Here is a 12,679-nt window from a genome sequence, read left to right as displayed (position 1 = left end):
GTCAGAAAGGGACAAACGAACTTTATCGTTTTTTGTAAACGTTTATGAATAAGGGGGTTATAATGTCAATGCAATACCTAAATATACATGTCAAATATTACGAGGGTCGTTTCGAAAGTTTTTACCTTTTTATTACTGAACCGCTACAAAATTATGACACTAAATAGTAAAAAAAAGAATTGGGGGTGGGGCCCCCATACATGTAACTGAGGGATGAAAATTTTTTTTTTCGATGTACATACCCGTGTGGGGTATCAATGGAAAGGTCTTTTAAAATGATATAAAGTTTTCTAAAAAACATTTTTCTTAAAGTGAACGGTTTTTGAGATATCAGCTCTCAAAGTCGTAAAAAGTATGTCCCCCCCCCTCTATTTTTATAACTATGGGGTATAAAATTCTAAAAAAAATAGAGGTGATGCATGCTAATTAACTCTTTCAACGATTTTTGGTTTGATCAAAGTATCTCTTATAGTTTTTGAGATAGGTTGATTTAACTGTAATTTTGGCAGGTGTATAAATTGACATAATAAGTTTATTATATTTGCTGCTACGGAACCCTTTGTGCGCGAGCCCGACTCGCACTTGGCCGGTTTGTATCAGAAAATCGAATCTTGTATCAGAAATGGGTAATGCATACTACTTAATATTATAAATGGGAAAGTGTGTGTGTCTGTTTGTTTGTCCATCTTTCACGGCAAAACGGAGCAACAACTTGACGTGACTTTATAAGTGGAGTTAGTTGAAGGGATGGAGAGTGACATAGGCTATTTTTTGTCTCTTCCTGACCCCCCACTTCCCTAAAATGGGGCTTGGAAGTTTGTATGGAGCACTCCGCAGTTTTCAAATTTAACGCGAGCAAAGCCACGGGCAACAGCTAGTCTCCTATATATCCCTAAGAGCGTGGTTGCCCGTTTTTTTACATACATAGGTAGTTACTTATCTGTTGGGTTAACATTATCCATATTATTAATAATTATAAATGTGAAAGTGTCTGTTTGTTTGTCCGTCATTCACGGCAAAACGGAAACACGAATTGACGCGATTTTTTCAGTGGTGATAGTTGAAGGGATGAAGAGTGACATAGGCTTTTTTCTAACGCGAGCAAAGCCGCGGGCAAACGCTAGTATCTAATATGTGTAAATATACATGTCAAATATTACGAGGGTCGTTTCGAAAGTTTTTACCTTTTTATTACTGTTTCTAATACTGACCTCTTTGATGTACCGATAATCATACACAAGTCCGTCTTGTGGAATAGTGAAAATGTACGGCTTTTCTGGCTTGTCTATCACCTTTGGGTATTTCAAAGATATTCGGACCTGAAAAGCGAAGACGTTTTCACGGAATATTTAATGAGTCGAAAATTCGGTAAAGGTTCTAAGGCTAAGTATGAAAAAAATATTAATTAAATTATGTTTACGTCTTCTGGAAATTCTTTTTCGAGTAAACCTCTGAACATGATGTCAAATTTAGGGCGACTGGCTGCTTCCAACGTTGCTCCAATGGACCAAATGGTAGAAAAAAAGAAAACGCCCTAAAAATAGTAAATTAATTAATAGTGATTTACAATAGTTGCTATAATTTAAGGTGTGCATTGGTTGCATTGCGTACCTCTAATTGTGCCCTAACGTCGAGTTCCGCGATGGCGTCTGTATATTTTTCATCATTAAAGTCATCCATAAACGTGTCAAATAGATTGAAACACCCAGTAACAAGATTACTGCGCGATGTCACATACATTTGCTGAAATACAAAACTTTAAATAAAGAAAAATACATCAATTATATTATTAATCCAATCGTTTGGTAAGGTCTGGGTCGGTGCCATTATTGTGCCATTTCTTATTTTTAATTTAAAAGCTGTAAGAATGCTTCCGGGTCGAAAAGGTTGGATGATTGCTTTTTCAATGGTGGCAATTGAAATTTAACTAGAAAAACTAAAATTTATTGAACGAAATTCAACTTCTCATTTTCATGAAAAACTACTTCCATACCTTAAGCTGCCCCGATAATTCAACCAGCCAAAGTAATGGCGACATAAAGCGGTGGAAAAGCGCTTTGATAAGGGTACGACTAGCTGCATTCAAGAACGGCGGCAGAGTATTCACCCACGAGTCTAACAAACATCGCCAACCCAAACCTTTGGGCTCCATGTATATCATACCGCAGCGCGACACCTGTAAAATATTTAATAACTAATTATATGGACAAAATGTTTACTAAATGTGCATTAACTCAAAAAGGTAGAGGTATTAAAAAGTTGAACTGTGTAAATAGGATTGAATTTCGCATACATTTTTACACAGTTCAACTGGACCTATTCTGGATTAACGATTTGTTTTAATTTTGATTTTGTTATGAAATGACCTTTACTAAACTTTCGCATGCTGTGTATTTCATGAGGGCAGACAAATACAAGTAAGACACCTAATCTCATATCTCCCATTGCATTTCGGACACAGAGAACCTCCTATAGAGTGGCAGTCTTGTATATTTGGTTCGCGATACGAGTCACCAGTGTTTGGGGTGCGAGGAGCGGGCGGGGAATGTGTTAAGCGCGCTGTGATTGGCCGTTTCAAGGACGGCGGGCAGTCGCGCCAGATGAAAAGGGACAGAAGTATGACTGTCCCTCTACTGACGCGTAAGTGGCCAATGTAAGTTGACCTATGCCGGCTCTGAATAAATTATAAATATTACTTATTTGTGGAATGTAATGCCGTCTGTTTTTAAATTTGAGCTTCTTGTTACCTTTCCACACCATTTCACACTACAGGTGGACATCTTTAAGGCATCAAAATACCCTTTTCCAATTTTTTTGTGCGAAAAACACGCGCTGCTTTCGGGTCTGTTACTTGGTCGATACTGATCGGGCACGGCGAGCGCCCGCGCTTATATCAGTGCAAATACTAGGAAGGCTGGCCACCGCGAGTCGTCTTGTAATAGATGTCTATAGGGGTTGGTCTGTGATTTCGGATGAACCAATCAGCGCGAGGTCTTGATCATCGTATCATAACAAGATTCAAAATAAACAAATTGTAGGTTGGAATCGGTCTAAATAATATCGTTTTATCGTTTATCGACTTCCTAAATTGTAGAGTTTAATATTAGCCAATACAATCATTGGGCACGACAGTTCGAGCACACCTCGGACAATGGCGATCAAATATATGAAAGAGGCGCGTTCCTACGCACACATCAGTCTAAGCTCGTAGTGGTGTGAGCTCGTGTGTTGTATGCGTGAGATATGACAGGTGGACTGGTCGCGTTTTTGACAGGCGGTAACTGTGATGTAACCGAGACCGGGTGGGCGGCACTTTCGGCGGAGCGGGAATGGCCATACTGTACGATAGTACTCTTTCTCTTTACTGTGGTTCGAGCGTATAAAACTGTGATACCGTAGCAGGTGAAGCAGCCTCAAGATCCATAGGTTCAAATACTAGGTTAGTGGTGGGTGCCAGCTGAATGATCTCGCCACTCATCAGGCACAACTTTTTATTGTCATCCAGCACTGTGTTCAGGTTCTCGATCCAGATGGCGTCCACCGGACCGTCGAATACTAACCACTTTCTGAAATGTACTTTATAGATTTTTTAAAGAGTAATTAAAACCAGGAAACAACACTGGTTACAAAAACAAGTCATAGTGATTTTTGTCCCAGATATTTCTGCAGCGCGATATGTTTTACTATAGGGAATTCGATTTTAATAGTTTACCTATAATAATACTTACGCATTTGAACATAGGTGCATAATTACATACTGAAATTTTAGATCAGGTTTTATTATAACTATGGCACACCCATATGAACTCTTGATACAGATTCAGGAGTCAAGAGAGAGACACACGCACACAAATTCGTAACAAATTTCAACGAAAACTGTAGTAAACTGTTACAGAATAATCGGCATCCATCTTCATCATTCTTTATTTCCACTTAGTGTTCAGGGTACGTAGCCGAATGGCACAAGCGCTCACGAAACGCTCACGAAACGAAACGCTCGCAGATATATATCTCTATCGCTCATGCGTATTGGCGCGATAGAGCCAGACTACCTTTCGCGGCGTTTCGTTTTCGTTTCGCGTCGCAGAAATGTCATTCGGCTACGGCACCTGAATAGTTCTGAGCGAGCATTCGTTCGTACGTTCGTGCGCAGATAAAAGCACTTGACTTCCATATCTTTATCGCTCTGTTCAGAACACTAAGTGAAAACGCAGCTTCGCGGAAGATGTTCAGGTCTACTTTGCGATCAAATTACCTGTTATCGTTAGGAGAAACTGCAAATGCTCTGTAGCTTACTGCCAGGATGCCGTCAGACCATTCGTGGGACACGGGGTCGAACTGCCCGTATAACTGGCCCATTGTGATTGATTTCGGGTTTATTACCGTCCACTCTACATGATTCTCGTCCATTAATTTCTAAAACGATAAAATAAGTTAGATACAATTCGGGGTTAATGCTATCATGATGACACTTACAGCGTCGCGTAGGTATTAAATAAATCCTTCTGGTGCCCATGTTAGTAAGAAGAAGAGCGCTAATTATGGTATCCAGTTCCAGTATTTAATTTACGTAATTCTTATTTTATTTGTATAGGTACTTTAGACGGGAGTGAAGCCAAACGCGATTCAATGTTATTTAAGTTCGCGTTTGAGATGAACGAGTAAAAGTAAATAACAGAGACAGGATGGCATACCTTGTCATGCACACAACCTAATGCTGCACCAAGAGCATGATAGCATTTCGTTTTTCCGGAAAAAGGGAATCCTACCAACATGAGGCCGTGCCTTACGAGGATCATTTCATACAATTGAAGAACCTGTAAAAAATATGCGACTTTGTTTTTAGTTCTAACGACCAATAATTTTTGTTCCCACATTATTTTTACATTCAGCTACATCGAGAACTACCCTCAAATTGCTGTTTATAATTCTGAATATCTATTTTAGTTTCATTTCATACCAATATTGATATTAATGCACAATTTCAATAAAGTTTTAGCAAAACCTTCTCAATGAAAAAGTCGTTGGCTTGCAAATTGAGCGGAACACAGACTTCTTTACAACACTGCACCAGATGCGGCAAACCAGCTTGTGGTAGTGGTAAACCAGGGAACAGATCACCAATAATACCCTGTAACAAATAGGAGATAAAACTCATAAACTTCTTTATCCTACCGACTGCGCCATATACTTTATTGAATAAAACAATTGATGAGAATGATGAGGTCTTCAATGGTGTATTTATTATGGAAAAATAACATAGTTAACTTGATTCAATATTTCGTTAAGAGTGAGTTGTTACTCGTATGGTCTAGAGCAAAGAAGGCGGAGCAAGATGTCATGGATAGCTAGGTTTTGTTAAGACCGCGTGACACCAATCAGTCTTAAGGCGAGTACACACTCTACTACAGTACCTACCTCATTTACTTGTTATTACGGATTGTACATTGTAGGAACGCATGACAATAAACAAATGCACGTAAAATTGGACTATCACTTCAGGCTTACCATAAAAAGTGGAACGTCGTGTTCAAGAAACTTGGGCAGGTTGACGTCCTTAATTGAGCGCAACAAGATGATGTCCTCATCCTCGTCGGGATAACGCAGTTTCAACGCTCCTGCCGCACGCAGCACTGACTTCACGGCTCGCATGCCTGGTACAGTTAATCATAATATGGGGACTAAATATTATCTAAGTATATTAAAATCTTAGTAACAAATAGAGACAGATCGTTTTTAGGATTCCGTATTTAATATAATATGACATACTTATAATATTGTCTTCGGTTACCGCGATAGTTACTCATGAAATAAAACTATGGAAATGGATTAAATCGCGTATAATGAATTTAAAATTCATCCCGACGTTTCGAACACTTTACAGCATTCGTACACCCCCGTGGTCACCGGTTGACAACGAATGCTGTAAAGTGTTGAAACGTCGGGATGAATTTTAAATTCATTATACGCGATTTAATCCGTTTCCATAGTTTTATTTCATGACATACTTATGTTGTTTGAATCTTACCTCTTTTATTAAAGTAATTCGTCTCAGTGCATCATTATTAGACTATTAGGAACTTCATACGTCAACTAACAACGATTACAATTAAGGCACTTAGGATCGAATTTCAATGGTAATTGAAAACATTTTCGCTACATACGGGGAAACCCATGTAATCGGCTACGCTTCTACGAGCGGTGTGCCCGACAGTCGGGTTCCTGGTAGCGAAAGTGTTAACTTACCGTAATCGTAGTGACTCTGCGAAGACAGCTGTTCTGAGCACAATTTGTATGTTGCCACAATTTTAACAGCGAGTGGTTTTGCATTCAAATAACCAAACGCATATAACTCGATTTCAGAAATAAGAACGTAATCCGGTACCATCATGGCCACAGAACGGAATAGAGCCTGAAATAGCATAAACAAGGATTTTAATTTAACATGCAGAACTAGTGATAAACAATGCAGAATGAAATGGACACATAAAAAGACGACTTAACTATTAGTGATTGACACATATCTGATTAAAAAATCACCTTTAATAAAAATCAATCATTAATTTGACAAATACTCAAGTAGCAGAAGTCCTTACAATATGATAATTACCTTCAAATTGTCAGGCAGTTCTGAACGCCCAGCATAACCCGGATTCATAGTGATGAACACAGCACAAGTTTTATCGAGGTGCAATAAAGTGCCCTCAAACAACAACGTAGTCGAGCCAGAGTTGATGCCACGCTGGATGGACAAGATTTGTTGCGCTACCACAGAAAGCACCTCCAGGTCGATACGATTGAACTCGTCGAAGCATGACCAAGCACCGCATGATGCCAAACCCTGGAAAAATATGTATTAAATTATAGTAACAAATATTTAGGAATGTAAAACGTAGGTCATTAATACTGATTGTAACCTTGAAGAATTTTCCAAGCGCAATATAATCTAGACCGTCTGAACAGTTAAACACGACGCATTGTTTAGCGACGGCTTTTGCCAAATCTTTTGTAGTTTCAGTCTTGCCAGTCCCTGCTGGGCCTTCTGGAGCTCCACCTAAAATAATATATCGTAAGGATGATTAACAGTTGCGTCACTTAGTCACTTACAGTTACAAATCAGCCTGGAGTTATCGTATACCTAAATTCAAGTGTAAAGCGCCGAAGAGCGTTCTAAAGCATCTGTCGGTGAGAGGAGTGACGACCAAGCGGCCCGCATTTCCGAGGTACTCATAGCCGTACATCAACTGAGAGTTGATCATGCGGGTTGCACACTGCATGCTCTGATTTTCTTGTTTCTAAAAATTAATTTGCAATTAAATACTTTGGATTTGGACACACTTAAGAAAGATACTCAATCATTTCACACAAGTTTTCTTTTACATACCTCCCAATAATAGCGTATTTGAGAGAGCCAGTTAAAGTCGTTGATCTTTTGAACTTTGCATTCGATAAGTAACAAGAGCACATCCCGAGCGTGTACATCCAATACAACAAGGGCTCCTAGAATAATCCTTTCATAAATAAAAATATTTATCTGGCAACCATGACAGTACAATTTTATTACAGATCATTTCACAAAAACTGGCACGAATGGAATAAACGAAACTTTGATTGTATGAGTACCTGTATCGATACATAGTCGTAATTGTCAAAAGCCACTATTTTATTGGTTAACCCACACATCGATATTTCCATTCACTCAATCGTTCCATTCGTGCCAGCTCTTGTGAATTGACCTGTACCTACTAGGTTGACTAGCCAAAACAGAAAATAATTCAGTTCATACCAAGAGTGATTCTGTTTTGCAAATTAAGCTCCCCACGTACAAGGTCAACAATTTTGGAGATTTGAAATTGACATTTGTCCCAGTACCGCCTCATGGCCGCTACACTGATGAGAATAGCCTCGGTAACCTCAGATGTCCAGTATGTCATTGCTATGCATTGCACCTGTAAAATATTCAAAGCATCGAACAATACCAATACCATGCATAACAAATATTGCCTTGAGCGACGTTTGAATCTGTGATCTAATCTCTCAATATCGGTGTCGTGAAAAAGATCATATTTCAAGCTCTTCGCTATTGATTGTTCTATATTGGGTACGGACCGCTCGGGGTTAGAATAAGAAAAGTAAAATAAACTTACAGCTTGGCCCGGCCACACGAGCACCCAGTGTTGCCGCGGCACCTTCATGTAGTCATCATATGAGAGAGCCACGGCGTGATGAACGGAGTCTTTCATCGCAAACTCTAGTTCGAGTAACCATTTTTCTACCTATATTCAATAAACACTTGTTTAACGAAGATTACGAAGAATCTAAAAATTTTGTGACATAAGTAAATATACTACAATTAGAAATCATGTGTAAAAATAACAATATGGGTGTACACAGATGGCTCAAGATATTTTTGTGCACATGTTTACACATTACTGTAATTGACCACGGAATTTTAATGTGTATTGAACGCCATGTGTATAATATTAATATGTATGATTCTTAATACATCATCACATTTTTGACACAAAGGCTCTAAAATCAAGAACTCAAAAGATGAAACAAAACGCCGAACATATTAAATTGTAATAACAAAGCAAAGTGTTCCAGGCATACTTTTCAAATGATCATAAGTACGAGTATTACCTGTCCTTTTGCTTCTACGGTATCAATAGTAATAGTTAGTTCCACGATCTCTCCTTCCGATGATCGCATGTGGGTCACAACCATCTCGGGCGTGAATGAAAGTTTTGCGATACCCTCAAAGCATTTCTTGAGGTGAGGTTGCACACTATAAATTTAATTATTATTTATAAGTAGGGATATGCATAGCTACATAAGTACAACTTGGTAAAGGTGAGTAAATACTGACCGCATAGGATCTTTAGTCTCCGATAGAATTTCAAGCAGCTCGTCGTTGGACAGGAAGAAGAATCGAGGGAAATACAAACGTTTCTTCTCGAGATAAGCGTTCAAGCCCCTCTGGACCATTTCGAGCAAATTGTTGGATTTCCTCATTTTGTCCAACATTTTGTCTATCATGATCACGTCTAATACTCGGGGTTCTTGGAATGCGGCTTTCAAAACTTCACGCCACGTCTACAAATATCATCGAATTAGGTTTAGTTAGGTATATTGATAGGATAATACCTAAACAATTGGATTTTTTGCATAAGAGCGTCAACAAACACGTTCTTTGGGTTGGAAAACAATATCATAATAAAACATTATTAGCTGGATACCTTATCAACAGCGCTGAAGCGACGTCCTTCCTCGGGTATTTGTTGCTGAATGTCTGGAGACGAGAAAATGGGTTCCAAGTACATCCATGTGGCCTGGACCTTCAGCCACTCATCTAAGATCTCTTGCAATAATATCAACTTGCCTTCCCAATCGCTATAAAGTAATTATAATACAGTTAGCCCTACTAAAATAAATAAGACACGTAGATAATTATTTTCATTCGGTGGTCCGATTAGGACCATTATGATATCATATCACCGTCTACATGAATCAAACGACTGGTCACTAAGCGAATATTATTTTATACAGATACGTAGGTGCCATACGCAAATAAATATAGTATCTAAAAGCCATCGATAGCCAGGACTTACATAATGATTTCTTCGAATGGTTTTATATAAGGCGAATTTTTCATAGTCTGCGTCTTGACAATATGGTCATCAAGCAACAATTGAATCTCGTCGATACTCGATAAGATATATGTTCCAGTATCCCTGCAATTATGTTTTCATTAATTAACAAATTTTCTTTTAATATATATATTGTATTCATTTAATAATACAAACTTGTATGGTAAAATCTCGAAGGTAAGATCGGCCCATTCCTTCATCATCTTATCCAAAGCCCTTTCGAGATTATTTTCTTTTGTGGCAGCCTCCGAGATGGCCTCGAATTTATCGTTGTAATCCATTAGATTAAAGTCGATGACCTTTTCGAGGGACAAGTTATCGTCCACGACGATCGGGAAGCCGACAATGTCGGAGATCTTCTCCCAGTGCCGAGCTTTCATACCAGGATTGCCTAGGTTATTAATAATCGGAAGGTGAACCTTGAAGTCATCCATTCTCGCTCTATAAAATAGATAAATGACTGATTGTACGTATAGGTACTCATATTAGCGAACTAAAGGCGTGCTTATCTTCGTCTCTAGACGGTGTGATAAAACAGAAGCGTGTTGTATAAATAGACAATTAGACATCGTGGTGTAATTGAAGGCATGTTTACAAAAACAACATAACTAACATTTTTTGCGGATTTGAGTTTTTGGTATCATAGCATTCGTCTAAGCAGGATCTATACGTAGAGCAAAATATAGTGTCCAAAAATGACCCCAATTGTCCACACTCAGTCCCCAAAAATATACCCATTTTGCAAAAACTACATATCTACATTGTTTTTACAAAAAGAACATAACTGTATATCGTTCACGTAAAAAACTTAATTTTCAATAAAATATATACAAACTCTTTTTAGTTTACGTAACGTTTTAGGTTATGTAACTGGCAAATAAGTGTACGATTGTAAAAAAAACGGCCAAGAGCGTGTCGGGCCACGCTCAGTGTAGGGTTCCGTAGTTTTCCGTATTTTTCTCAAAAACTACTGAACCTATCAAGTTCAAAACAATTTTCCTAGAAAGTCTTTATAAAGTTCTACTTTAGTGATTTTTTTCATATTTTTTAAACATATGGTTCAAAAGTTAGAGGGGGGGACGCACTTTTTTTTCCTTTAGGAGCGATTATTTCCGAAAGTATTAATATTATCAAAAAACAATCTTAGTAAACCCTTTATCATTTTTAAATACCTATCCAACAATATATCACACGTTGGGGTTGGAATGAAAAAAAAATCAGCCCCCACTTTACATGTAGGGGGGGTACCCTAATAAAACATTTTTTTCCATTTTTTATTTTTGCACTTTGTTGGCATGATTGATATACATATTGGTACCAAATTTCAGCTTTCTAGTGCTAACGGTTACTGAGATTATCCGCGGACGGACGGACGGACGGACGGACAGACAGACATGGCGAAACTATAAGGGTTCCTAGTTGACTACGGAACCCTAAAAATGGAAACAAAACTATCGCATTTGATGTACGTAACCTATCCAGAAATTTCTTTCACACCTTAAAAATGAGTGGAAATAACATTTCATCCCCAGAATCGTTGAAAAGTCTTACCCTAAAGAATATTGCTAAAATTTTAAATGATGTCGTGCTTATGAGTCTTCACTTCCCCTTAATCCTCACAAAGTAGGCGACTTGAGAAAATTGATGCAGGTTTTGGTCAAACCATCGAGCCATCAATTCTACCAATCAATTTTGTATAATACGTGTCAAGAATCGTCGTCTCTGGAGGTAGATAACGATGACAACAGCAGCGGATGTGAAGATTAAAGTAGATCCACTAGTTTAGTAAGATAAATGATAGAATACAAAACATAATTTCTATAGAAACTTGTTTTATTTTCTAACAAAAAGAACATAACTAACAAAATTTTACAAAAACAGCATAACTGACGAACTTATTTTTAATATTTTTTCCAAAAATAATTGTCTTTGAGATGTGTAATCGTGTGTTTCGGAACTAATGGCCACTTACTTAAATAACGTATACAACGTTTATGTCCAATAGCTAATATATAAGAAGACATTTAGTTTTTTTCGTTTCCTGTAAATTCATGTCTAGTGTAGTTATGTTGTTTTTGTAAACATGCCTTCAATTCCTTCTTTAAAGTTGTGTAACGTAAGAGTAATATAATATCAAATCAAAAGTTTAAATAAGTCTTTCTTTAAAGTTGCGCCAGCCTAGTCTTCATTTTACCTTATTGATGCAGCTAGGCGGAAAGGTTCCGGATAGTCTTGAAAGGATTTTTCGAGTTTATAGATTATTTTATAATAATATGCAATATCACCCTCTATATCTTCCGGTTCAAAACTTCCAACCTGTAAAAGTAATCTACAGTAGAAATAAACGTTTCCCAAAATATATATTTAACTTAAAATCATGAAATTATCGAAAGTGAAATATACCTTAGAAGTCATCCAATTGTGATGTCTTTGGAGGAAGTCGTTTCCAGAGTCATATAATCGTTTATATGGTACTAGTTTATCGTAAATGCGTTTCCTCTTAGGGTACTGAGATAATTCGTACCCAAAAGCAGTTTCTTCTTGGTTAAACTGATCGATCGTCGCCAATGCTTTGGCCAACCTGAATATAGAAAACATTTTACTACTACACGTGTCTAACAGTACCTACATACAATCATTTTCAACAATAGGGACATTAAGAATTTCCACTCAAGTTGGTGTTTAGGCAAAACAAAATGACTATACTTAATAAATAATTATAACAACGAACTGATTCATCTGACATCGTAGTACAAACATACTTAGGCTCATAGTTACATTAATTGTGTAAGTTACTTAAATAAAAGCTTGTTAAAACCACTTACTTTTCGTCAAGCCGCCGAGCTCGTGTCACATACTTCGATAACTGTTCGATATCTCCCCAATATTGCAGATCATTGCATTGGATTTCGTAAACATCTAGATCCTTAATAAAGTCAGCGATTCTAGTCTAGAATTTAAAAAAAAACATTGTTAGTTCAAAGTTTCAACTTACTTCATTGAAACATAATTTACAATGACATATAAGT

General features: G+C 37.6%; 1 protein-coding gene across 1 annotated transcript in view; it reads right to left on the bottom strand.

The window, feature by feature from the left end:
* Positions 1 to 12,679, bottom strand: part of LOC125227386 (dynein axonemal heavy chain 7-like) — a 37,641-nt gene that overhangs the window by 14,868 nt on the left and 10,094 nt on the right. Inside the window, exons 12-35 of the mRNA XM_048131694.1 lie at positions 12,476 to 12,600; positions 12,054 to 12,231; positions 11,845 to 11,966; positions 9,807 to 10,091; positions 9,612 to 9,734; positions 9,240 to 9,393; positions 8,870 to 9,096; positions 8,644 to 8,788; positions 8,148 to 8,276; positions 7,787 to 7,949; positions 7,385 to 7,500; positions 7,139 to 7,295; positions 6,918 to 7,054; positions 6,611 to 6,841; positions 6,247 to 6,412; positions 5,509 to 5,654; positions 5,006 to 5,131; positions 4,695 to 4,817; positions 4,256 to 4,416; positions 3,395 to 3,566; positions 1,994 to 2,176; positions 1,612 to 1,743; positions 1,421 to 1,534; positions 1,212 to 1,319 (exon numbers count right to left, since the gene is read on the bottom strand). Coding sequence (XP_047987651.1) covers positions 1,212 to 1,319; positions 1,421 to 1,534; positions 1,612 to 1,743; positions 1,994 to 2,176; positions 3,395 to 3,566; positions 4,256 to 4,416; positions 4,695 to 4,817; positions 5,006 to 5,131; positions 5,509 to 5,654; positions 6,247 to 6,412; positions 6,611 to 6,841; positions 6,918 to 7,054; positions 7,139 to 7,295; positions 7,385 to 7,500; positions 7,787 to 7,949; positions 8,148 to 8,276; positions 8,644 to 8,788; positions 8,870 to 9,096; positions 9,240 to 9,393; positions 9,612 to 9,734; positions 9,807 to 10,091; positions 11,845 to 11,966; positions 12,054 to 12,231; positions 12,476 to 12,600 — 3,723 coding nt within the window. The remainder of the gene's footprint in view (positions 1 to 1,211; positions 1,320 to 1,420; positions 1,535 to 1,611; positions 1,744 to 1,993; positions 2,177 to 3,394; positions 3,567 to 4,255; positions 4,417 to 4,694; positions 4,818 to 5,005; positions 5,132 to 5,508; positions 5,655 to 6,246; positions 6,413 to 6,610; positions 6,842 to 6,917; positions 7,055 to 7,138; positions 7,296 to 7,384; positions 7,501 to 7,786; positions 7,950 to 8,147; positions 8,277 to 8,643; positions 8,789 to 8,869; positions 9,097 to 9,239; positions 9,394 to 9,611; positions 9,735 to 9,806; positions 10,092 to 11,844; positions 11,967 to 12,053; positions 12,232 to 12,475; positions 12,601 to 12,679) is intronic.

This window comes from Leguminivora glycinivorella, chromosome 6, assembly GCF_023078275.1.
Source record: "Leguminivora glycinivorella isolate SPB_JAAS2020 chromosome 6, LegGlyc_1.1, whole genome shotgun sequence".
NCBI classification, from domain to species: Eukaryota; Metazoa; Arthropoda; class Insecta; order Lepidoptera; family Tortricidae; genus Leguminivora; species Leguminivora glycinivorella.
Note: the sequence above shows the minus strand (reverse complement) of the source record. Positions and strands in the feature narration are given on the sequence as shown.